Source organism: Melanostigma gelatinosum, assembly GCF_949748355.1.
Source record: "Melanostigma gelatinosum genome assembly, chromosome: 11".
Classification (NCBI taxonomy): Eukaryota; Metazoa; Chordata; class Actinopteri; order Perciformes; family Zoarcidae; genus Melanostigma; species Melanostigma gelatinosum.
In genome coordinates this window covers 2,440,798-2,467,541 of record NC_136644.1, presented here as the reverse complement: position 1 = coordinate 2,467,541, position 26,744 = coordinate 2,440,798, and the positions used below count along the sequence as shown (strand labels likewise).

The 26,744-nt window shown below is 43.8% G+C and overlaps 2 protein-coding genes across 2 annotated transcripts; both read left to right on the top strand.

The window, feature by feature from the left end:
- The first annotated feature begins 1,905 nt into the window (after window positions 1-1,905).
- On the top strand, window positions 1,906-17,227 carry armh3 (armadillo like helical domain containing 3). Its single transcript, XM_079277919.1, has 26 exons — window positions 1,906-2,021; window positions 3,342-3,451; window positions 3,549-3,605; window positions 3,902-4,048; window positions 4,256-4,363; window positions 4,461-4,553; window positions 4,653-4,727; window positions 4,818-4,904; window positions 6,078-6,134; window positions 6,237-6,280; window positions 6,756-6,816; window positions 6,989-7,035; window positions 7,241-7,316; window positions 7,547-7,640; window positions 8,512-8,613; window positions 8,855-8,913; window positions 9,012-9,077; window positions 9,493-9,562; window positions 9,873-9,933; window positions 10,023-10,111; window positions 10,747-10,829; window positions 11,098-11,224; window positions 11,404-11,479; window positions 12,535-12,613; window positions 15,339-15,455; window positions 16,149-17,227. The coding sequence occupies exons 2-26, from the start codon at window positions 3,350-3,352 to the stop codon at window positions 16,239-16,241; spliced, it is 2,070 nt and encodes a 689-aa protein (XP_079134045.1). The 5' UTR covers window positions 1,906-2,021; window positions 3,342-3,349; the 3' UTR covers window positions 16,242-17,227.
- A 1,175-nt stretch (window positions 17,228-18,402) lies between these two features.
- LOC306784748 (A-type potassium channel modulatory protein KCNIP2-like) lies at window positions 18,403-25,815 on the top strand. Its single transcript, XM_079278856.1, has 9 exons — window positions 18,403-18,528; window positions 23,020-23,122; window positions 23,253-23,373; window positions 23,516-23,585; window positions 23,797-23,867; window positions 24,146-24,253; window positions 24,494-24,598; window positions 24,803-24,865; window positions 24,953-25,815. Exons 1-9 carry the CDS (start codon window positions 18,456-18,458, stop codon window positions 24,998-25,000), a joined length of 762 nt encoding a protein of 253 aa, XP_079134982.1. The 5' UTR covers window positions 18,403-18,455; the 3' UTR covers window positions 25,001-25,815.
- The last annotated feature ends 929 nt before the right edge of the window (window positions 25,816-26,744 follow it).

Below are 26,744 nucleotides of genomic sequence, written 5' to 3'. Positions count from 1 at the left end.
ATCTGTTAACAATGCGTTGAGCCACTGAACACGTGCAGCTCTTAGACTGACCGTTTGTCATGCATCTCAGATAAAACTGTTAATGGTTTGCATCAACTTCAGGCAGAATTTTTTAGCGATTAAGAACCATTGCAAAATCACAAATTATGAAGTGAAATTCTGAAAAAAAACTAAGACGAGACTATTTGTTGCCTGTATTTTCTAAAAGATGCCACTCAAGCAAAGGCAAAAATGTTTGGGGACTAAAGTATGGTTTGTTGGAGAAGAGAAGATATTTACAGGGCTGTCTTTATGATAACTCCCTTAATGACACTTGTAATAGCCTGTGTTTGAATATGAGACCCCATTTACTCTCTCACAACAGTGTTTACTTACATCACCATATTCAACTACAATAAACTGAGGTTTTATGGAGAATTTGATCTGAAGCTTATGATTGCTTTCCTAAATGTTGTATGACCGCTGGCAACAGCAGCAATTCTTCAGGTCTAGTGCACACAAACACGATGAAGCATGCGACTGTACAAATCCATCAGGACAAATTGGATGAGGATTATTTATACTGAGGAATGTACCATATTGTCTTTGCTGGGAGGTCTGATGTTGGTTACACTCCATCCATCGACTTCTGCTTATCCGGGGCCGGGTCACGGGGGCAGCAGGCTTAGGAGGGTATTCCTGAGGGGAGCCTGTTGCACGAGTGTACTATCTGTCAGAGCTCACTAATAGACATGGTTTTCTCTAAAGCGCGAAGTAACACTGATATTGCCACATTGCTCATCCTCTATGCTCCTTAATCCTGAGCTTCTGGCTAAAAAAAATCACAACTACAAGCAAACCTTTAAGCTACAGAGAAGTTCAACCTTCCTTTTGAATGTGTGTGTTTGTATGTTCAGACAGTCGGAGTGTAACTTTGTCTACCTGCCTTGCTGTGTGTGTCAGTTAATGTTCTCTTTCACCTCCCAACTGATGTTTTTATCTGCTACTGCTCATTATATTCAGATTTCCCCCCCCCCCCTCCTCTCCTCCTATGTCTAATGACGCGGTAAAAGCAGAGCTCGTCTCATTTAGCCCGGAAATTGAGGCGCTCCATGTAGTCTTTACCAGAAATATAGCACTCTTGATGGTAAAGTTAATTTACTGAGGAACTCATGAGGTCAAAGCATGGAAGCATCAAGTGTTGCTTTAAATTGGAGACAAAACTATTTTGCAATTTATTATCTTGGTGCAGAGAAACACGTCTACCAGAGGAGGTTAGACTCTTTTTCTCATCAACAATCTGTTGTAGTTCAAAAGCAGTTATTTTGCATCTTGTCTAATTTCCTCCGTGTGGTTGATCAGGAAGAAAACTGCCATTAACAATGAAACGATCACTTTCTGATGCTCAGATTGTTGGAGGAGATACAGTGTCGTATCGATGACGGCATACCTTAGCTAGAGACCATAATCATCGCAGAATTTGAAATGTAAAACCTGTATGGTTCAAAAGTAGAGCTTTCATACTAAAAGTCTCATCAAATATGAATATATTGTCATTTTCATTTCATTTACACTGCTCTTCAACACGCAAACATGCATGTTTGTGTTCCTGCTTTAAAAAAATCAAGAGCAATTTCTTATTTTTTGATAAATTAAATAACTTAATTAATTTTTTTTTCCTGCAGTATCTGTTAAAGTAAGATTGCCCAGGTTTAGTTTTTTCTTTCCTCTCAAAAGTTGAGCAGTGTTTTTTCCTGTATATTTTTTATGTGTTTATTAATTTACTGGCCTATGCATGTGTGGTCTGAATGACATTACAGAATCCGAAAATATTATTGATGCCCACTGAAGATATGTTTCCTTAGTTTATTAAATAGTGGCTCTGCTCTTAAACCTTACAGAAGAAGAATCTGTGGGCACTAAGACCCTGAAGACCAGCAGGAGGAGGCTAATGATAGCAGTATGCTAGCACAAGCTAGTGACGTGTTGTCACAAGGATTCATGAGCTAACTTAGCTTTTTAATTGTAATACTTTAATTGAGGTAAGAACAAACCACACCACTGACTAAGCTGTACCTACCTAAATAATGTAACACTTCAATGTTGTCAACAGTCGCACCCTGACACGAAATAGCTAACGCTAAATCTATGTATCCATCCTAGTATGTCAGGTATTAACCCAGCTAGCTAGAGGTAGCGTTAGCTTTAGCTGTGAAGTCTGAACATATTAGATTCACATGAGTGACCTCACTGATAATAAATTAAGTGTTCGAGTGTCGACTGGACAACAACACCTGCTTGTTGGCAAAACCACGTCGCTGTTATTCGTTAATTAGATGTAGATTAGATGGGCGAGTTAGCTAATAGTAGCTACTAGCGTTAGTAGCTAACGAGCTACCAACATAACTTGCACTCAGGTTAGCAAACCCAGCTAACTGTATCATGTGCCATCAATTAACGTTGTAGCAAATATCAGATGACATTTCTTCGCTAATTTAAAATGTCTTAAGATAATATGCGTGAGCTACGCGGATTACGTAGACGTTACTTGTAACATGCTACTTTGCCGAACTAACCTAAACGTTTACGTTCGTTAGATAACCTTAACTTATTTACCGGTATGTCACTGACTGACATCTTTGACTTCACCAGTCGACTAACGTTAGTTAAGTGATGTGTCGTTAACGTTACTAGAACAGTTTCCAGGCACACTGCTTCTCTGTCACTCTGAACAGAGTGAGATAGTACAGCAGCTATTAACGCTAACTTTGATATAAGTTAGTTAACGTTGTGAAGTAAAGTTCTCCTCGAGAGCAGCCATGGCTGGTACGTCGGACAGTGTGCAGCCCACTGGAGTAACGTTAGAGACTGTAGTGTCATAAGTAAGCACGCAACATTAATTAATCCCACAATAACAATTATTGCCCGAATCATCTGGCTGATGTATTTCTTCATAATGATGAAAATGGGCACTGTAGTTTACTTTGTGAACAGTGCTAGTGTGCACCAAGCCCCTGCCTCAAAATAGTTCAGGACAAACATACAATGTACTCCTGTTTGAGTAGCATTTGCTACTACAGTACCCAGCTGTTTTAGTCAAATATTTAGCAGTGTTTAAACATGAAACTATATAATTGTGACAGGTTTTAGGAAAGAATGGGCATGAGACTTTAAACCACAGACAGGCTGGGGAAGTCGAAGAGTACCGAGAGAGAGAGGCTCTAATTTCATTGTTGGTTTTGGTTTATTGAGTGTAACATACATATGTTAAATCTACAGAATAGAATAAAAATGTGGTGATTCACACCATTTATTTTTGAACGTCCTTGATGTACTTCCTCATCGAGCTTCTGTTTCCTCAGACTTAGTCATGTCTCAGGTGGAGAAGAAGACGGGGCTGCTGAGGAGATCGTCATCCTCTAAGAAACCCTTGAAAGAGAAGGTGGTGCTGATGTACGATGGGATTTTTGCGGTGAGTATCACGATAGCAGAGCGTCAGTGATGGAAAGTAAAGGAATACAATTGTGCGCAAGTGTTAACAAAAGTCCTGTCTCTTCCTTTTGATTTAGAAAGAAGACCCAGCAAAAAACAACTCTCGCTTCTGGGATGAGCTGTTTCTTATGAAGGTAACGTGAAAGAGAAAAACACTTAAAAAGATCAGCTTGTTGAGTAGAAATGCAAGTTGTCAAAAAAGGTGTCAGTACAGTTAACTGAGACACGCATATAATATCAGTAATGCAGTCTTCAAAAATAGAAATGGAAATGATCATTTGTAATACATGTGCAAAAACCTGTTGATATAATAATAGAGGGGCACGCCCTAATAACGTCCTAATCCTCCACTCATATGCACGTGGTGCACGTGCACTAACACAAACTATCGTCTCCTCACTCAATGTCTTTGCACGTCACCGTGTTTCAGGTGAACCTGGAGTACCTAGAGTCCAAGTTGGAGAGCGTAGATGGGGAGGAGGTTCAGCGGATCCAGGACAACATCAACTCTCTGTTCCACCACTGTGTTCAGGCTCTGGGAGAGGAGCACCAGATCAAAGTGGTCAATGCCCTGCAGGTAACTAAAGCTCCATCTACAGCCTACATCGCACGTGTTGCAATCACATCAGGAACACCTGAAGCATGTAACTGTAATCAAATTATCTTAGCTTATCAGCTTCATGGATTTAGTTTTGTGTTGCCACTGTAGCGCCAGAAAAGATGCGTTGCTGTGGAAACATGAATCGCAGTATTAACAGCTGTGCTCGTCTGCGTCTCTCCCCAGACACTCTGTGCACTTTTCCGGGGAGTTCACCAGAAGAACAAGTCTGCGTCTGGCTTTGACATCATCAACATGCTCATGGGCTTTGACAAGGCTGAGCAAAGGATGAAGGTGGGTGGAAAAAAACCCCATTGAGAGGTGAAAGAAAGGAGTGAAAGTAATGATTGGTGTTCATTCACGTCATGTCTTGTGTTTGTATCTCCTGCAGGACTTAATGGAGAGACTGGACAGCCTTCTTTGTGGAGATGGCTCGGAGAGTCTGAAGAGCCTTTGTCTCAAACTGCTGCTGTGTCTGGTGACGGTGAGACGGAGATGCATTATAATGGGATCGGCTTTGGGGAATGATTGTTTTTAAAAACACGCTAAACATCACAAACGTGTGAACAAAATGTGTTGACAGGTAACGGACAACATTAGTCAGAACACCATACTGGAATATGTGATGATCAACAGCATCTTTGAAGCCATTCTACAGGTAAGACTATATCTACTGTAATTTGGGATTATTATTATTTTAGAAATGTCTTCTTCCGAATGTGGTCATCTCTGTTCTCCGTCTCCTCAGATTCTGTCAGAAGTGTCCAGCAGAGGGCAGCATGGGTACGATACTGTGGTCCTCCTGGCTCTGCTGGTCAACTACAGGAAGTATGAGGTGTGTACACGTGGAACTTTACCTCTCAAAATATTTATCATTGAGCTGTAATACATGTCAGCTTGTGCATTCAAGACTCATTGTCATAGTTCTCAACTGTGCGTGTAGCATTGGAGTCATTTTGAAATGAGGTAAAGTAATCGGCACAGAGGGGATATTTAAATGAAATAATAAACGGGCAGAACAAGAAATATCTTCATATAGAAAATGATGATAATAAAATGTTTTCATGTGATTAGTAAATCCAGTGTAGTCTGAGGAGGAAACGGATGAAGCCATGAATAAGGATATTCTTGCAGGTGTAAGCTGAACAAGACGTCTTGGCACCAGATGAACATAAAAACGCTGACCTGAGATATATCCGGTATCACAGAGACACTTGTCCGACATTTTTATGACCGAGAAGCAATCATGTTCTCTGAAATGGCTTCCAATTGACTTCCCTCTTCAGTTGTTTCCTGGAAGGATGAGAGTAGCAGGGTGGGAGGGGATAAAAGGAGGCGGAGGAGCAGAGAGGGTTCCGGATGCACCCTCGTGTGTGAAGTGGACAGCTGCTCAAGGAGCATTTAGTGCTCACAAGCCGAATGTGTACGATGTGGAAGTGATCGTTCAATATGCTTGACTTATTCCTAACTTTGCAAAACAAGAGTTCACAAATAGATACGTATATATAGATTTACTGAATTGTTATTTATTGTTAAAGTAAAAAAATCAAACACCAGCAGCTTGGTTAAAAAAAGATAATCTTGAGATTAACTGGAATTTCAATTCAAACATTTTTAGATGCAGCAACAAGACGTAGCACGCGCACATGTAATCGGACATAAACATAGAAGTTAATTGAATAGTTCAACCTGTTGCTAATTTTAGGTCATGGCTGCGTGATGACAAATGCTGCTAAACATCCTACAAATGGAGATGGAGCTGCTTCTATGATCCAGAAGCACACGGGCTTCTTTTCTTTGCTTCTCTTGTCTGTTATCAAGAAGAACTGAGCTCCGTGTGTTTTTAGTTGCAGCACTGAACCTTGCATGTAAGTCTGCAGATGAGCCCTTTGAGTGAGGAGACAAAATGAAAAGAGAATTACCCGTTAACGGTCAATATAACGTCAATATTTGTGTCAAATATTGAACGGCCTCTACTTACCGTACACTGATTCTTTTTGTTTGTTAGTCTGTGAATCCTTACATTGTGAAGCTCTCCATCGTGGACGATGAGCCAACACTAGATGTGAGTATGTTGTCACTTACTGTGTCGGTTTGAACTGCAGAATAACAGGTGGCGGCAGATCATCAAGGCTTTGACTGACACGCTGCATGTTTTCCTTCCCAGGGAATGGGAATGGTCGTCCACCACGCTCTGACAGAGTACAACAGGTGAGATCTAAAAACTGTGAAAGACGCACGTTTTTAATGACGCAGTCCTCGGTGTCATCAGTTTGGTTTGATGTCTCCCACAAATGTTCTATTTCTATTCTGAGCAACAACAGGCTCCTTTTTATACTCGTAGTTATTTATATCTGACAGTTTTCTTTGGCGGTCGGTAATGTTTTTTTTTGGATGAGGCAAAGGTTTGGAAATTACAATGCTGTTTGTCTGCCTGCGTGCGTAGACAGACGCATCAAAGAGACGGATGGCGGCTCCGTACGGTTCATTGTTCAGAGTACAGAGCGAACCGCCCTCAGATAAAACGCTGTCGGGAGTAGAAGGAGATGTTGGGCTACAGGGCTGTGTTCCAGTGTAAACGTATATCTCTCTGCCTCCCTACCTGTCTTTACTTTATTCGTCATTCTCTCCGCTTTGTTTTTATTACGTCTCACTTTCTGTCTTTGTCTTTCTGTTCCCCATAAAGGCAGTACAAAGACAAAGAGGAGGAGAACCAGGGCGGCTTCTTCTCCACCCTCACTAGTATGGTACGGTCTTATTCTTACTTCATATCGTCACAGTAGATACATTTCACCTTGATTGGTGTTTCTGACATTAGGATGTATTTGGTAGTCGAAGAGTTTCATCTGCAGCTCCATGTGGGACAACTGATCTTTTTAACAGTGTTGTCTGATTGCTCGATCCTTCTTCTGTCCACAGGTGGGCAGCATGTTTATAGCCGACGCTGATGAGAAACTCTCTGTACAGTAAGTACAAAGCGATTTAAATTCTGACCCATCAGTCAAAGACCGCTGCCGTGTCTTTTGGCTCGTCCTCTGTAAAAGACTCCAGTTGGAAACCACATGTTGAAGCTAATTACTCAGCTTGTGTCTTGAGCTTCTTCTTCCTGCCCGGTTATGTTTCTACTTCATGAATGAATGAACTGACCTCACACTCCCCTTTCTTCTCAAGGACCAATGAGGCGATTCTGCTGGCGCTCTATGAGGCCGTGCACCTCAACCGCAACTTCATCACTGTATTAGCACAGGTGAGCTTACAGTAATCATTTACAGTAAGAATCCTTTAAATCATCATTATTTTGCCGTGACAAATGTGTCTTGTAAAATGTAAAACTGTCTTCTGATTCACTTCTCTTGCTGTTCCCTTCTCTCAGTTCTTGCCTGTATTGTTGCTTTTTTCTCCACTCTGTGGGACAGAAGGGACAGCTTTTCAATATCAATGACATTCCACAAACGTGTGTTTTTGCTCCATCAACAGAGCCACCCTGAGATGGACATCCCAACCACACCCACCACCCCGACTCCAACCACGCCTACGTCACCACTCGGCACAACGCCGCCCTCCTTAGACAGTAAGTCGTGCACACTTGTCTTCGGGGAGACGTCGACGGTTGACGTGTCCGTGATGCCCGTTGGTCTCCCGTCGGTAGTCGGGTCTACTTCTCTATCTCTGCACCGGGATGTTTAACAATGTTGTAAACAGTCTTTATGGTGAAGTGTAGCGTTGAACATTATGATCTCAATCACACTTCTGTTACCTAAAAGCCGAGCTTAAGTCTTGTCCATTGCTTCAAAGCTAAGAGCCATTTTCTGTGTGAAATATTAACCTCCAGCTTTAAATACAGATGAATGTTTCACATGCTGCGAGCATGTCATGGGATCCTCAGCACTTAGAGTCCGTCTACTCTGACCAGACTCAACACGCGTCGGGAACACGCCTCGTCCTTCCACAGGCCGGCTCCCGCGTGACGATATGTTTCTTGACAGCGTGAAATCTTTCCTTTTGCCCCGCTGTGATATGAAGGAAACAAAACGAGGGTTAGCGTGGAAGAGGGGAGATGGAAATGACCGGCTCGTTATTTATCCACGGTAAAAAAAAGCTACGTTTCAAAGAGCAGAGCTTTTTAAATGGATAGACGCTCGTCTACACCACACAGCGAGCTACAGCGGCTACTATAATGAGACAAAGACATTTATTTTTCTAATGCTGTTATTTGCCTGAGTGAGCACTTCGTCTGCCGCCCAAACAAGGACGGCGGCTCTTCTTTAGCTCTCGTTTTCAGAGTAGATTTTGAGCTCAGGTTATTATTGGATGGAATAATTGACCGACTTTAAAGCTTGATTCATCATAATTATATTTTGGCCTTTCTTTCTGTTTCGTTCATATTTCTGTGAGTATTCTATCTGCAGTGAACATCCTTTATTCGTATATCTGCTGTGTAGTGATGAACAACCCAGAACTGCCTCTGGATCCCAACCTGCAGACTAGCAACCTCCTCATCACCTTCCTCAAGTACGCCTCCATTGTCATGCAGGATACTAAAGGTAAGCGGACACCTTCATGTCCTCCTCTTTGTCTCTGTCACTTCCGACAACTCTTCCCCTCTTTCCTCTACGCCTCTGTCCTGACGTGTTCTCACGTAGCGGACCTAGACAGCAGTGACAAATGAATGCTGTTCTCTCCCCCGCCATTCATCTGTTCTAGTCGCTCTCAAAGCAACAACAACAACAACCTGTCCTGCCCTTTCTAACCTGTTTAGAGTCTCATTTTTGTGTGTTTTTGCAGATGAGCATCGACTCAACAGTGCCAAACTGTGCCTAATCATCCTCACCTGCATAGCCGAGGTAGGAGCAGCCACACTGCAGCGTTTGCTCGCTCCGCAGATCGTCTTTGTTCTGACTTCACCTCTGTGTGTGTGTGTGTGTGTGTGTGTGTGTGATAGGACCAGTACGCCGATGCCTTTCTTCATGATGACAACATGAACTTCAGAGTCAATCTCCACAGAATGGTGAGTTTCTGTACGGGAGTGAGTGACGGTGAGAGCACAGAAATTACAGAACAAATTCAAAACGTTATGATCGTAGCAGCAGACAAACGGGAGGTAAATATTCAGCGTCTTGGGACTTCGAGAGGACACTTTGTGTTGGTTTCGATCATACTTTGGACGGAGTTATTTAAAACAACAGAATGCAGCGCCACATGTTGTGATCTCTCTTTTCATCCACCATTTCTCAGCTGTATCTCTCCCGGTCTCACGTGCACAGATGTACTTGTAAACATTAGAAACCTGGTTATGTTCATACATGGCTGAGAAACCAGCGTTCTCAGGTTTCTTGTCTCCATTACGTGTATGAATCCTCTTGCTGGAGTAACCCGTGTTCTTTTTCCTACTTACTGTATGTTTCAATTGTCTTTGTTTTCAGCCCATGAGGCACAGAAAAAAAGCCGTGGACAAGAACATCCCTTCACGTCCGCTGGTGTGTGCTGTTCTAGGTATGAGGGACATTAAAAACGGTTGTGGACTCAAACTGCGGGTCCACAGTCATATGATATTCTTCATGGCTTGTTAGTTAGCGGTAGTTCTGCGAGGTAAAGTGAGTGTTTTTGTCAATGGAGTCTGCTGGCTTTGAAGAGGAGATGCATGACTCCCGCATCAGTCATGCATCAGTCCCCCGTCAGTGAGGGCTGTCTGACGGTCAAAATATAGCGTACACTGATATCGATTTAATTATGTCTTCGTTCACCGCAGTACATTGCTTTCCTCCTGTGCCCACACTGTCTTCGTCTGTCCCCTCTGGTCTAGATCTGATGGTGGAGTTTATAGTCACTCATATGATGAAGGACTTCCCCATGGATTTATACTTGTGAGGACGCGCACAAACATCACACGCATTGTTCTGGTCTCGTCCACCAACCTGCTCCGTCACCACAGTGTTATGTGCTTCCTGTGCAGGCGCTGTGTGCAGATCATCCACAAACTCCTGTGCTACCAGAAGAAGTGCAGAATCCGGTTACACTACACCTGGAGAGAGCTCTGGTCAGGTAAAGATGCCTCACTTTCTCTTTCAGCGAGGACGCCAAATGTGTGTCATTTAAATCTGAAACATTTTCTGATTTGTTGGGTAGATAGTTAAGTGCGTTTGCTAAACAAAGCCAATTTCCCTCTGAAGTCATCGGGCCTGTTGTTCTGGAAATGTATTCATCATTTCGATTGGATAACGAGTCTCTGAAGAAAGCACGATCCATCCCGGTGGCCTTGTTTCCATGCCGGTCAACACACAATAGCACATTTCAGCTTGTAATGGTGCCGTCGCACTGAGTCTCATTCGAATACAGATTCTTCTAATCGGACCAATAATCCGTTTAATTCCCTGAGTATCACTGACCCTGTTCTCCTGCCGGGGATAACGGCAAAAACAAAATGAGCCGAATTAAAGCCACAGATGTGTTTATCTTCTTCCAGCGTGTTAAAAGCTCACATTCTGGTTCTTCTTATGGGTTTTGTGTTCCTCTATTAAAGCTTGTGAAAGGTTTCCCCCCCCGCCTGTGTTTCCATTATCTACCTTAATAAAGAAGCTCACTGAGGACGGCAGACTGCTGCCGTGAGCCGCTGCTGGTAGACGGCTGTCAGCGCTCCACATTATTTCATGTATGTGTGCATGTCTGCCTCCGCACAGCTCTCATCAACCTGCTGAAGTTCCTGCTGTCAAATGAGACGACACTGCTGGCCAAGCACAACATCTTTCACCTGGCCTTACTGGTGAGAGACACACACACACACACACACACACACACACACTGTTGTATCAGTGGCGCTGCTCGTAGCCCAGCTGTGCTACAGTGTGACTGAAGCGGCACACGAGAGTCTGAACTCTTTTTACTGGTTGGTAAGAGGAGACATGAGAGGCCAGACGGGCTGTGTATGCACAAACGGATGCTGTTTAAATTTGATTTCCATGAGAAAACGTATTTCTGGTTTGTTTTTCTTCTTTTGTTGAGAGTGAAACCGTGTTTGTCTCCCGACCCAGGTGGTGAACCTGTTCAACATGTTTATAACATACGGTGACACGTTCCTGCCCACCTCCAACAGCTACGACGAGCTGTACTATGAGATCGTACGGATGCACCAGGTCTTCGACAACCTCTACTGTATGGGTACGTTGGTAGAAACTGTGGTGTTGAACCTGACTTATTATTAATTATAATGTCAAAGCTGTTATTCAAAATATCTGAAATAATACTCGCCACCACAAACAGTCAGCTGGAAGTCGACGTGTTTCTACTGTGGCTGTAAATCGAACTCTGTTTTTAATCTGTCCTTCTCTGCCTTCCAGTTCTGAGAGTATCAACCAACACGGGCCAGTGGAAGGAGGCAGCCAGCAAAGTCACGCATGCCCTCGTCAATGTTCGGTAAAAGAGCACACACACACACACACACACACACACACAGAAGGAGAAAAGAGTCTCATTGGATTGAAGGGAATTTTTCAAGCAGAAATGTAATGAAGAAAGGTCAAAACAGAGGGAATGAAGTTAAGTCTCTGGGTCTGTAATGTAGGTCTTCCATCCCCAGCCTCTTCCTTTTCCCTTCCATCCCCTCCCGCCCTCGGGCCCCTTTTCATGAAATACATTTTAAGCCTTTATCTCCTCCAACACAGCCGCGCTCCAGTCCACACACATACTCCACTTGGTCTCTCCTCCACCATGTTACCCTGCAATCTCTCCTTTCGCCTCCATCTTCTCCGAGGAGTTGATCCTCTGAGGTCACCCTGGCTCGGAGGCTGGCCGAGGAGTCACCCACTCGACTGGGCTCCTGGGACGGAGCAGACTCACGAGGGTTGGAAGGAGAAGGAAGATTTAAAGGAGGAATATTTGAAAGAATTGATGAATGAATAAAGAACCCACTGAGGACCAATTCTATTTCACTCCCATCACCTCAACCCTCCATACGCCAGCTTCACACACACACACACACACACACACACACAACTGAATTACCACGACGGAGAGTTCTTTGCATTTTTTTGTCACTGTAATTTATTTGATATATATAGATGACGTCCTCCTAAGCCAGCACATAATAAGCCATTTCATCTCACAGCCGTGCTTATTGCATCGACTTCAATTTGTGCCACAAAACAGTTTATTTCATGGGAATGAATGCTGATGCTGGAAGAGATCGCCTCTGGGTTTACATCTGAACCTCCCTGGTGTGCTCGAGGCATCGAGACGGAGATGAATCGGAATGATTATCAGTTATTATAAGTCTTTAACTCAGAACTTTGCTGTCAATATTGCTAACGGCAATCCTTCACATATTGAATATTATTATGTTATTAGTTTGCACCTAAACAAGAAGTCACCACACATTGTGTGGTGTTGGTTATAGGCTTTACATCCTCGCACATAAATGATAATCTCCACACTTGCGTCATCTCACAACTGTTTGTGTTTTTGTCTTTAAGGGCCATCGTCAACCATTTCAATCCCAAGATCGAGTCGTACGCGGCCGTGAACCACATCTCCCAGCTGTCCGAAGAACAGGTAAACATCACTCGCTGCTTATTTTACACTTTTACAAAGTAGATCTTGTTAGTACACGGTGGAAAACACTCGGTGCGTTCCTCGAGAAGGGCTTTGCTGCATTTTATTTTGAAAGAATGCCTATTCACGGGAAACGTCACCTTCACGCCATCACACTGAGATTTCTGTGTACGTTCTTAAGTACAGTAAATGTTGCAGATTCTGAAGCCCACTGTTTTGCAAACACACACACACACACACACACGGTGAGAATGGAATCATGAACTGGCGTGCGTCTGAACCGCTGAGTTATTCCCTCATTAGTCTGTGAGGAGGCTGAACTTCACTGATACCAGCGCTGTGCGTTCCACTGAAGACTTTATCATTTATGTCACGATAGGAAAACAGCTGGAGGAGAACTTTTTTTATTTCTTCATCTTTTTACAAGCTGATAACCGAGTGATGGATTTGGTCATTATGCTCCTCAATTACCTCTCCGCTTTTATCTGCCAGCTTTATTCACAACAAAGAGGGAAGGCAGCGGTTAGCTGTGCTCTATGAGCGGCCAGCGGTTTGTGTGATTCTCCACTTGTGATATTAACACGCGTCTCATTTGATAAAGTAACTATTTCTGATCGTTGCTAGAACAAAGGTTGTGTGCCTGTTTTTAAAAATGGTGTTTGACCAACGATTTATCAATTGCAGCCACTTTAAGCGTTTTATACACAGCATTCAGAGCATTGATATAGCAGCAAATGACCAGCTGCTGTGTAAAGATGTAGAGGAGTAATGGCGTCCTGAGGAGAGAATGAAGCCGTTTTGAATCCATTGTTCATCACACACGAGGCGATAAATCCGCATTTCTTTTGGCTAATTTCTCAGAACAAACAGAATGACTCGTTGGAGTTCTTGTGAAGGGTCCGATTTACAAAACAGCTCATTGCACTCAACGAAAGTTAGATTGGATGACACATCTACGACAGCCGGCTGCAACGTGCTGTGTTTCCTAACGCGCTGTGGTTTGAACCGCAGAGCAGCACGATCACATGAACAGGACTTTAAAGGAAGAGATTCACACTGACGCAGTGCTTTAATGAGGCTTTCTTCATCCTGTCCAAACCATCCGACACAAACCCCCGCGGAGCACTCTGCAGTCGATTAAAGAAGGACCTCAATGAACAGCTGCGATGGACATATTTACATATTTGTAATGCTGAGCTATCTATCTGTCAAACATCCTATTTTAAATACTTTCACATTGTACTGTATACTTGGTTTACTGTGTTATTTGAACAGAATGTAGGTCGGGTTTTCACAAAAAGGCAGGAGAGAATTGAGTGAACCACGACGAGAGCTTTCAATTGAACAGAAGTTACACGTTCCCTCAGGCTGAACGAAATAATGCTCGCGGCAAACGGACGCAAAAGGTAAAAACCTGAGTCGTGGGGCAGAACGGAGGCAGAGATGTGTTGAACTTTGGTCAATGGAGGGACTCGTTCAGACCAAGATCTCTTTCTGCCCGTGTACTTCTGTTCTCCCTTCCTCGTTTTTCCAATGAAGATTGAAACCTTGAAGATTTGACATACAGTGCTCCCCACACACACACACACACACACACACACACACACACACACACACACAGAGTAACCACCTGCGCTCCATCCGCCTGCAGCGTCTTCATTCCCCACAGTGACACGAGAAGATGGATGGCCTCCAGAAACACGCCGCATTTAAACAAGCTGCCGTCTGTCTGTCTCTCACACACACGATACAGTATTAGAGTGGAGACGCACTCCAGCACACACACACGGCTCCTTTTGTACGCGCTTCAAGATAAACATGATGACAACTGCGTGGCCACAAAACATCATCTGCCCAGTGATGCAAAGAGTTGCTGAGCGGAGTGTGTGCAGCAAAACACTGAACCAAACGCTCATCATCCCTGTCTTTGCTAAAACAGCATGTGGGAGAGGTTACATTGTCTCGTGACTGTTCTTAAATTCATCCGACTAGTTTATCATAGCTCACATCTGTGTGTTCATTAGAAAGAAAAGTGTGTGTGTGTCTATCGAGGTTCTCTGGGAAACACCAAAGTGCGGCTCACGCATCTCATTGTGAATGTTTCATGCTGTGCGGAGTGTTGCAGGGTCATTAAACAAATAATGAAAGCGGTCTGCTCGGGGGCTGAGTGATGGCGGGGGGGCTGAGAGAGGAGAACCGCTGATTTCAGCTCACCTTCTCAAATCAGCTGGATTTTACTCTGTGTGTGTGTGTGCGTGTGTCCTTCACTTAATAACCAAAGTACACACACTCGCAGTACTGTATTTGCTTGATTTATATTTGTACTGAATGAATGAATGAATCCTTCGTTGTTCATTCAAAGTGGAACTTTATCTCGCTGACGCAGACGCGCAGTCTGCTCATCTGGAGATAAAGAAGCACAATTAAACCTCCACTGAGAGATGAACCTCACGGGGTTCTGGCTAATGACGCTCCATTCTGTGGAGGAACGGAACAAAACGGAGTGAGAAAGCAAAATAAAATGCTTAAAAACATCTATCAAAGTTGCAGGTGATGCTTTTCTGTTTCCAAACGACAAATCGCATCCCTGATAAGAGAGTGGAGTCTGACAGGGAGCAGTTAGTGGAGAGGAACCAGATCACGATCCCTCGTGAATAAAGAGGTTGTGATGAAGTTATGCAACATGTTCGCTTTCTGTTTCCCCCTCATCCGTCGACCCCGTCAGGTGTTGGAGGTGGTTCGGTCCAACTACGACACGCTGACGCTCAAACTGCAGGATGGTTTGGACCAGTTCGAGAGATACTCGGAGCAGCCCAAAGAGGCTGCTTTCTTCAAGGAGCTGGTAAGAGATGGAGCGCAATGCATTGTGGGTTTAGAGAGGGTCTCCTGAGGTTCAGGTTCTGTGGTGTCACTGCATATAAAGTCAGAATCAGGACGTTCTGCATCAAAGAGGAGGGTTTAAATGGCAAGGACCCTACTTTTTATGCCTCCACACCGGCGACATGTGAACGAAGGACTCGAGGCTAAAATTATTAGAATTTGGTGGTCAAAGGTCACTGACTACACAAAACACATTTTTTGGCTCAGTAATTAAAATGCTAATTATGACAATTTAACAAGAATGTCGAACAGGATACAATGATGACGAGATGACATTTGTGACAGACTGAGCTAAACTGCAACATGACGTAATCCTGATTTAAAGGAGCAAATAGTTTGTTTTTACCCAGATTTAATGTCCCTACGCACCTAAAGGTGTTTCCTGCTGCAGCCCGACACCGATCACGCTTTCTTTTAGATAATAAAGCACTAATAAATGATACGATGTATTTAATAAAACATAAACCGATAAGAATGAGGTATAAAATCGATGGGACTCATGAGACAAACCTCGAGATAAGAACGGTCCACATGGAGGCAGCACAGGCTGAGAGAGCCTGACTTCTTGTGTCTGAAACTGGTGACCCTCTAAAGTACAACTTGCACAGTTTGGTGTCTCTTTGAGCCGGTAGTAAATGTCCCTCTGTGTCTGCAGGTGCGCTCCATCAGTCTGAATGTGAGGAAGAATGTCTCTCTGAACACACTGAGTCAGGACGTCCTGCTCAAAGAGTTTTCCACCATCTCCTGAGACGCACACACTCCTCCAGCCGCCTCCTCCCTCCAGATGGCCATACACAGTACGTGTGTGTGTGTGTGTGTGTGTGGACACGAACACATGCCGTCACACACTAACAAGGACAGTCCTCTCCGTGAGTCGTCTTGATTTGTCCTCCTGTGAACTGAACGATGGAAACTGAGGCCGACACGCTGACGGGCTGGATGCGCCTCAGAGAAACACCTGGAAACTGTCCGGACTCGCTCCCTTTGTGGTTGTTGTCGATGTGTGTGTGTGTGTGTGTGTGTGTGTGTGTGTGTGCGTGCGATAATTTAATGAAGTGCCCGTATTGCACTGGTGTGCAGTCTCCAGTATTGACTGGACTGTTAACTCGCACATGAACGTTTGGACTGAATTGAAGTATTTTTAATCCAGATGTTCATCCAACTTTTCAGCCGCTGTTGATGTTTTCAGAAGCTTCTGCTCCCTTGATTCATGACTCGTCTCCAGTCATTACTCCAGAAGATGGAGGCTTGGAGTGAAACACTGTGTTCTTCCTCACAACATCTGTACTGGTGACCTTTAGCCCTTTTGAGTCGAGTCTCACTGTAAATCCTCTTCGATCTGAGCATTAACTCTTTCTGTGCGGCTGAATGCGTATTGTGCGAATGTTAACTTGAATCAGAAGTTAAAAACATGAATAAGTATTTTGTAGTTGCATGTTTGCGAAGGGGTAGAAGATGTGCTGTTAAGTTGAGTGATAAAAACCTTATTGTTGTTGCCAACCTTTTGTTTTTGAACAAAGCCAGGACTAACATTCACTACTGCACGGCACACCAGTCGTCTCTTATTAGTTAAACAATGCTCATTCTCATTCAGAACAATTGAAATGGTTATTTTTGAGTGGAAGCAGGTCTTAATTATGCAATTTCTTCAAGTGAAGGGTCTTAGTTCTCTCATCTCTAAGTCCTGTAGGTCTATTTATGTTTCTTTTTTAAATAAAGGTTGCTTTCCTATCACTCAACTAGTGCTTCTTCTTTTCACTATTTAGGCAAGAAAACCAAAACTAACTTTCTTCGATTATAAACTTTGCAACAACCGTCCTCGTCAGCTCAACCCACCCACACACACACACACACACACACACACACACACTGTCCTCTGCTGGCTCTGATATATTGGCCGTCAGTGGGAGACTTGATTTCTTAACCTTAAATTTTACAAACAAGTTGGAGGGAAGGTCTGAAATAAAGATCCTAAAATGTACTCAAATTAAACAAACTATTATACACGAAAAAGCTATAATTACACCCCATTTAAACCTTGATGATGCCCAGAGAGGCTCAACGTTTTACATTTTAGAGGGTTTAATTAGAAGTTTGTGATGAGAAACAAAGCTGTGGAAATCTTGAAGTTTATCCCATAAATCAGCTCGTGGCCCCCTCTGTCTCCACCTCGCCAATGTTGTGTGTTTATGGATTTAATATTGCAATGATTGCAACCTTGCATTTATCTGAAATATGAGTGAGTCATTCGTTAAGTCTACTCAGCAGCTTCAAGGAGGTGCAGCTGACAGCGTATTGATCCGCAGGTACTACTTCTTCCTACCGAGCAAAGCTGCTCAAGTCCCGAGTCAAGGTGAGACCATCCATCAGTGGAGCAGAGATCAGCAGATATACAATCCCACGTCCGCATGTCTGTCTGACTGTAGCCCCCCCCCTTCTTCACCCCTCCTCTTCCTCTCAGCTGTGATGCTATCTCTCTCCCTCTCTCTCTCTCCCTCTCTCTCTCTCTCTCTCTCTCTCTCTCTCTCTCTCTCTCTCTCTCTCGCTCTCTCTCTCCCTCTCTCTCTCTCAGATGCTCCAGCTGACAGGCGGCCTCTTTGTCCTCTTTGGATGTTTGGATAACCAGCAAACTAAAGTCGTCACATTTCTGCTGTAGATCAACTTTACCTTTGAACCCACTGAAGCGTCTCCAAATGACCGCGAGGAGCAAACTGTGGATGTGAGCGCGCGCTGATGCTGAGCTGCAGAGAGTTTGGATGGAGAGGGACACGAGCTTCTGCACGGACTTTTCACCCTTTTTGTCATCCCTCTATCGGCGACATCTTTTGCAGCACACACACACAAACACACGCGCAGGCTGATGCACGCAAACAGGCAGGAGGTCGTAGATGAGCTGCCGCTCCGACGCACGCACGGATCCTGCAGGTTCGGCGCGGTGGTCTGGGAAGAACTGAGAGAAACCATGAAGTCCAGGAGTCAGGACCAGAGCTTGTCTGACTCCAGGGAGCTGGACCGATCTTACGACCCGCTGACAGGTATCAGTTGTTGTCATCTTTTCCTTTTAGATGTGGGAAACTGGAAAGTCGCTTGATTTGCTGCTGATTGCTGAGCTGGCCAGTGACTGTGCGCTCATGAAAGTTTACTTTGGGTTTTCTAAAGCAGTAAACTGACGTACAATAGACGACTTAGGGTCATAAATGAAATAGTATCTAAGACTATTAGCGCTGACAAAAAACTAACTCAGGTTTCATCATCTGTCACCAGCTGCTGCAAATCAGTTGGTCAGTGTGAATGTGACAATGAAGCTTCAATTCCAGTACTCGGGTTTAAATACAATAATGTGGTCGTTGGTTCTGCATCATGCAGGTCAGGTCATCAGGAAAATAAATAAATCCAATATGACTGGTGGTTCCTTGCATGTTGCGATGAGCATAATTCTTCTGATTTATCATTTCCACATCTCTGTGTCGGAGTCAGACGACTGGTTCTCCGTATTGATCTTTGATAATAATGCTGACATGAACAGATGACTGATCCGTTGTGACATTTTGAAAGTTGATTTTATCAAGAAACACAAAGCCAAATAATTTCCGGTTCGAGCTTATTAAATCTGAGTATCTACCTTTTCACTGTCATTTAATTATAGTTTGGTTACAGCAAAAATTGTGATGGACATCTTTCAATATGTTCTGACAGTTAATAGACTAAATGATTGACAGATTGAAAACAAACAGTTCAGCAGATTGATTGTTGAAGACAATAGTCACAGCCCTAAATAATCAACTCATGCGATTCATGTTGATGTTATATTTGTTATACAGCTGGTGATTATTGGTATTCCAGTGGTTAATGCGCTCTTTGATGTTATTATTATATTATTATTAAAGAGAAAACTAAGTTAAAAGATTAACGTGATTTACAAAAGTGTGAGAAAACCTTCATAATGTGACTAAAAGTCACAAAGATGAGCGTCAGGAGAACACGCCGATGAGGCCTGAAGCAGAGAGACAACAGAAAGAATGTAAGATTTAAAATAGGCGTCTCGTTGTGTCTTGTCATCTAAAATTATACTTGTGAGTGTTTGTTGTGTAATCAGATCAGTGAGGCTCCTCTGTTTGTCATCATTTATCTTCCTCATGAGTGCTGCAAAGACAAGTCTCTTCAGAGATCAGAAAGCATATTACTGTTTGTTTCTCTCTCTCACTCACTCACTCACTCACACACTCACTCACTCACACACACACACACCCACTCACACACACACACTCACACACACACACACACACACTCACTCACTCACACACACACACACACTCACTCACACTCACTCACACACACACACTTGGCGCTCTCTTTCTTGTGACAACTTTCCCAAAATAGTCTTCCTTTAAAAATAAGTGTATGAAAATAACTGACATGAACAGCTGCACGCAGCTTTTCCTATTTGGTTCGCAGGATATTTGTAAACGGACAGACGGCATACAGATGAAGGTTGACTGAATGATGGCTGATTGATAGTTCTCGCTGGCACAATAGCCAGTGTGATATCCATTCAGCAGCAGTTAAACCAAACAGTGAACAGGTGCGTGAACACAGAGGCTTTAAGGGGCGTGCAGGACACACAAACACACCTTTTTTTATGAAAGAGTGAAAGAGTGAAGTGTAGCATGAGGCACAAAGTGTAACTGCAGCCTTCACTGTTCAACTCTATTGCATCCGTCAAATAAGCACCCAATAGTAATGTTAAACTAATTTATGGAACAATAAATAAATGCATTTCCCGTTCTTGCAGAGACTGAGATGTCGTGTGACAGAATTCACATCTAAAGCTCACTTATTAACACTGAACATCTTGTTTGTGTGGAAACGAACGGCCGCTGTGCTGCAGGGCGTCATGTGGACCAGTTGATGGAGGAGCTGCTGCTCAGCCACCAGCAGAGTTAGTCCCGCCATAATGCCACGTGTTGATTTTACACAAAGGCTTTTGTACGGCTCAGACAAACCTGTTCTAATGTCAGCTTTGGAGGTGCTGGTAGTTTGGTTTAGTTCCTGTTCGACGCGAGAGAGGCTAGCTGTTTCCCCCTGTTTCCAGTATTTGTGCTAAGCTAAGCTAACCAGCTGCTGGTTGTAGCGTCATATTCACTGTGCAGACATGAGTGTGGTATCAATCTTTTCCTCTAACTGACAGAAAGCAAAGTGTAAGTGTGTACTTCTCTCTTGGAGATAGTCAACATACTCATTTTTGGGTTTCAGCATTGAATCTCTTGGCTCGGTTCATGGGATGGAGAACTAATATTGCCTTCTATGTTGTGACAGTTCCCACATATTGTAAATCATCCCACTTGCATTTATTACTGAAGAAGCCTGCTTCTGTGTGTGTGTGTGTGTGTGTGTGTGTGTGTGTGTGTGTGTGCGCGTGTGTGTGCGTGAGACGGGTGAGAACACATTCATAGATTTTCATTCATGACTAATTTGTAGAGCGCTGAAGGAGTTTTTTCCCTGCACTGCCAACATTGATAACATAGATATTGCATTGATAAGCATAAGCATATAAGCATTTCTACGTTCGTTGTTACAAATCACTGCATGGTTAATAAACTATTTACTGTTACGTTTCCTTCTTCACTTATTCTCTGCTCACAGATGCTACTTGAAGAAAAATGAACTTTTAGTAAGAACGTTTGGTCTTTCATTAAGGCCATGTAGACCATAAGGTTTATGTGCATTTGGGAGGTTTTGAAAGAATGTCTGAAGATAATGAACTAATGAATGCATATGGTGTCTCTTTTTTTCTCCATTCAAGTATTTGCAACTGCAATAGTTTGCACCGGTGGATAAAAGGCGAAGGTAAAATAGTCTTTAATAAATGTGGTAATGACAGCAGGGAAGAGTTCGTGGATCTATTTGATTCACAGGATTAAAGTCAGAAGTGAGGAAAGGCTGCTGGAAGATCTCAGCACCTGCTGAAGTAACTGAGTCCGTGTTCTTCATCAGTCCACTACTGACTGCTACAAGCTGCCACGCAGAGTATGAACAAAGCAGAATGTTGCATTTGTTCATATCGTAACACCATCAAAACAAAGTCATTTATATTGCTGACAGTGAGTGCATTCACGGCTGGAATAAAGCTTCAGCTGAGGCTGCGTGGCCTCTCTGACATGAACCTCTGAGATGTTAGTTGTTTGTTTTTCCTTCGTTGTGCAGCTGATGACAGTTTGATTGACACATGAGGGCAACTGGTTTGTTCCCACAGAATGAGATCTTATAAGTTATGCTTGTATTCAGTACATAAGACGTACGCACACTGCTGTTGGTGTGTTTACATATTTATGACCACATTCAAGACATTCAGTTTTATACATTCTTCCAGCACCGTTCAGTCACTTGTATCTGTGTTTCCATCACAGCAACGCTTCGTTGCTTCACGGGCTGCCATTAGAACATCTTACCTCAACGGGTTTCTCTCTGGACAGCAGTGGGAGTGGAGGTGCACCATCAGTTCTATGTTAAAACCTCCAACACGGTGCTCCACCTGGACTCAGCTGCAGTGCTCACAGTTGCTTCCTGTCTGTTGTTTTTTCCCTTTCTCTGACTTTCAGGCCTTTATCAGTGGAGTGTAATCTGACTGTAGCTCAACACTTCCCTCTAGTGGCAGCAAGGACACACGTAGGTCTGGAGATGCTAAATCAACAAGTGTTTGTGTGAGCTTCTGTCAGCATAGTTGCTCTCCAGCATCTCATGCTGCTCCTGCAGGAGGAGAAGAGGAGGGGAGCTGGGACGGGGAAAAGGAAGGCATGCAACTGTTTTACTCAATAATCAGTTTAATGAAGATGACTGTGATCCATCAGCAGTGAACAACTATTTGCTACGTACGCATTTAGTGGAGTATTGTCCACCTGAGCAGAGAATGAAGTCACACTCCCTCTGTGTGTGTTGTAATCTGACCTTCTCTGTGCTTTGTTGACATAGCCGGGCTTGCCGTGTGTGCCTTTCAGTGCATGTGTGTGCACGTGAGCGTGCCCCACTCGCGAGCTAGTAGCCTGTTAATGGTCAGCTAGTAGCCTGCTAATAGCCTGACTCCTAAGGTAAAGCCCACCCTTCGGTTCCCTCTCAGGTGAGCGCTGTTAGCGCTGTTAGCACTGTTAGCTCTGTCAGCGCTGTTAGCACTGTTAGCTTTGAGCCGCCGCTCAGCCGTCACCATGTTGAGAGCCCGGTGGAGGCACTATAGGTATCCTGTTGAACATTTGTGAAGTTATGGAGTAAACTGGACAGCCAGGTTAACACACTAAACCGTGAACATGATTTACAGGATACCTCCTGTTCATCGGCATGTTAGCGTTACATTAGGACTGAGCGAAATGAAGTAGAGATGCGGTGTCACTGCATCAGACTAAACTTTATTTATTAGTGGCCAGGTCCATCATGTTTGAGATATCGTATTTCAGTGGTTTATCCATCGAGCATGGTGTTCCCAATGTGGGCCTCTCTGTCTGCCTCTAATCTCTGCTGTGATTGGTTGTCTCCAGGTAATCCTCCATCCAAACCCAATAAGAAGACCATAAAGCAGCGGATCCTCAGACTTCTCCCCTGCTTTCGCTCTGGCTCCGGCTCTTCAGTCGCTCAAAGCAAGTGTCAGGACACGCAGTCCGTCTTCACTCAGATTCCCCGTCGTGCGTTTTAGTCACGGAGAAAGTGAAACACTGGTGTACACCAGGGGGTAACTTTTACATTTCTTCTCTGCAGCCGTACATGCAGGTAGTACAACTGATGATGCCGAACAGTCAACGGTGCACTGCCGACCGGAGGGGCTCGACCACCTCGTACAGAAGACCAACTTCAGCAAGAAAGAGCTGCAGGTCCTCTACCGGGGATTCAAAAACGTCAGTCAAAGAGTCCGCGGATGTTTGATATGTGCACTCTTATGTTATGTTTGGAATGACCATCTGTGTAAATATGGAATCTGCGTCTGTGTGTGTGCTGTGTTGTGTATCGATAGAAGTTTGTGTTTTTTACTTCCCACAGGAGTGTCCCAGTGGTGTGGTGAACGAAGAGACTTTTCAAAGCATCTACTCCCAGTTCTTCCCTCACGGAGGTCAGTCAGATCCTCCTCGTTCGACTCATAGTAGAACATTAAGAACATTAAGAGTCCAAATAGAAACCAGTAGGAGCTTTTCTAAAGGGAAGATCCTGCGTTGGTGGAGAGTTTCAGCTCATGCTCGACTGTATTTCACAAACTCAAGACCTCACTGACTCTTATTTGAGTCCAGGATTTGAATGGTCACTTTATTTTCTCTTTCCTCCAGATTCAAGTATGTACGCACATTTCCTCTTTGAAGCATTTGACACCCGCAACAATGGCTCGGTCAGCTTCGAGGTGACTCGTCCATCCCTTCACTCTCTGTCACTGTATGCCTTTTCTTCCTTCATGCTCCAGTGCAGCAACTTCGTACTTTTAAAAGACACAAATATATATTTTATATATATATATATATATATATTGACTCAGTACTCGTAAACCGCTGATTAATCCTGTTCTTTGTTTTATTTCTCTGTTTCTCTTGCTTTCATCTTTACCTTTCATCTTCCTCCTCCTGATGTCACCATGACGATCCTGTTCTCAGTCATGTCTCTGTTTTCTTCTTCTTGCTCCAGGACTTTGTTGAAAGTCTGTCTATCATCTTGAGAGGCTCCATCAATGATAAACTCAACTGGGCGTTTAATCTGTACGATCTCAATAAAGACGGCTGCATCACCAGAGAAGTAATTTCTGTCTGTCTCTCTGTCTGTCTGTCTCTCTGTCTGTCTGTCTCTCTGTCTGTCTGTCTGTCTGTCTGTCTGTCTCTTTGTCTGTCTGTCTGTCTCTCTGTCTGTCTCTCTGTCTGTCTGTCTGTCTGTCTGTCTGTCTGTCTGTCTCTCTCTGTCTCTCTCTGTCTGTCGTCATGTCAGCAGATCTCGGTGGTGCTTGATTTGCCCTTGATTCCTTTCCTTCCGTCTGTCCAGGAGATGACGGACATCATGCGCTCCATCTACGACATGATGGGGAAGTATACCTGCCCCTGCATGATGGACACTGCTCCCAACGAGCACGTGGATAACTTCTTCCAGGTAAAACACTCGATCATCAAAGCGATACACGCCCCTGATTTGTTTGTGTCTTTTGCACATGCAGGCGACCGAGCTGCTGATGCTGCTGCTGCCAGCTTCAGGCCGCTCCACTGATCTTCACTTGTTGATGTTAACGCGTCAAAAAAACAACGGGGTTCCTTTAAGTTCCACCGTTGAAACATCTGTGCGTGTTACATTTTCCAGAAAATGGACAAGAACAATGATGGAGTGGTCACCATCGAGGAGTTCTTGGAGACATGCCAAAAGGTATTCTGCAACCATTTCAAATGATCAACAAAATCACCTTTTCCACCCGCAGCCTCCTCAGTAACTCGACTTTGTGTCTCCATCCAGGATGAGAGCATCATGCAGTCCATGCACATGTTTGACAGTGTGCTCTGAAGCTCGGTGGACTCAGACATCAGATGTTTCCTTCCTGCCTGCAGTCCGCAGCCAGAGTGGACGGTGTTTCTGTGCCCTAACCAGAGAGCAGCAGGGCGCAAACGGCCTGAGGATTATACCCCAAAAATCACCTCTTCTTGTGAAATGTTTTTATTTTATTAAGACTGTATAGGGACGACATCGAAAGGTGGAGTCTGGTGTTTTAAGATCTCGAGTCTGTGCAGACCAATCTGAACAATCTAGTTAATGTTGTAGAAAATACGCATGGAGCAAACTGAACAACGCCCAGCATGTTGTAGAGTTTCACTCACAGATGTGCGTCGATGAAGGGAGGAGGTTCAAACCGGAGCAATAATCTTTAAAGGAACATGTTGTCAATTTGGTCCTCACGGAGCCGACCACTCACATTGACTGTAATACTGGATATCGTGTCTGCATGATGTGTGTTTTGACTGGACATTGCTGTGCTTCATTTAACTGTTGACATATTTCCTATACGGACGTGGTAACAACGGCGACGAGGAAGATGAATAAACCAGACGGAGATCAGGAAAGTGAAACGAAGCAGTTCCAGCTGCTTCAGAGACAGATGTGACGCGACCCTGAAGGCCACAAACAGTCCAGCAGGTGTCGCTCTTGTGCTTTGAGTCGTTGTACAATAAGAGAGAACTTTCACTCAGGTGACAGGTGTTACCAGCCGCAGGTTTTCAGCTAATTGAACGCCACGTTTGGTGAACTGTGTTACGGTAAACTGTTCAGCCGTATGGAAGTTCATAGACTATAGTTATGGATCCGTGCGTGTTGAAGACAGTGAACGCCGAGTAATGAAAGGAGTTCAAATTAAGATGCAGTCCCCTCAGTGTGTGCTGCGCTTATTTAAAATAAATCACTCAACATCCTGAACTAGTCATGAGGTGAATAATCTCAACAAGAGAAATGGCTCAATATTTTTCTTCAGGTGTAAAAACAACATACACTATAAAGACAGAATAAAACTGATTTATGATGAATAATGCTGATGGGACGCAGATCAGATCAACACATGAAACATTTAATTATAACAGGTAAATCAGCTCAAACATGGACACCATGTTGGGTTTAATATATCCTTTATTTTTATTAAACAAAATTTCAGTAAAAACTCTTATTAAGTAGAAAGACACATTTCCCTGTCAGTAGTTTGCGCCAGCTGTAGGGCCGTCCCACCTATACATCACACCTCTTGACTAATGAACCAGTCTGCTGAAAACATCTGCAAAACCGCTGTATCCATGTTGTTGCTGTTCTCCTGCAAATGATCACACGTACAATCTTTTCTCTAAATTATATTCATAACAAAAAGACATGTGTTGATATCGTGGTTGGGAATCTTTCTCTGCCAATAACTTATAAAAGATTAGCCACAAGTCCTGAAAACAAACATCTTGTTCACCTACAGGTGATTACGGGGGGGGGGGGGGGGGGGGGGGGCAGCCCTACACTGCTCTCTCAGGGGTCACAGACCACCTCCTAGTTTGCTCACGCCTACTGGATTAGTGCTGCGAGACCAACTCTTCACCGACTCCAAACAGTCGTGTCACAGCGTAAGAAAGTTGACTTTATATATATATATATGGTGTCAAAACTACATCGTAGACAGCAGTGACTGTTAACGGCGTTAACGAAGAAGCAGAGCGGGGAGCCGGTGCACGTCGAGCCTCTGGCAGTGTTTTCAACTATTACTCTCATTGCGTTTTCCTTTTTC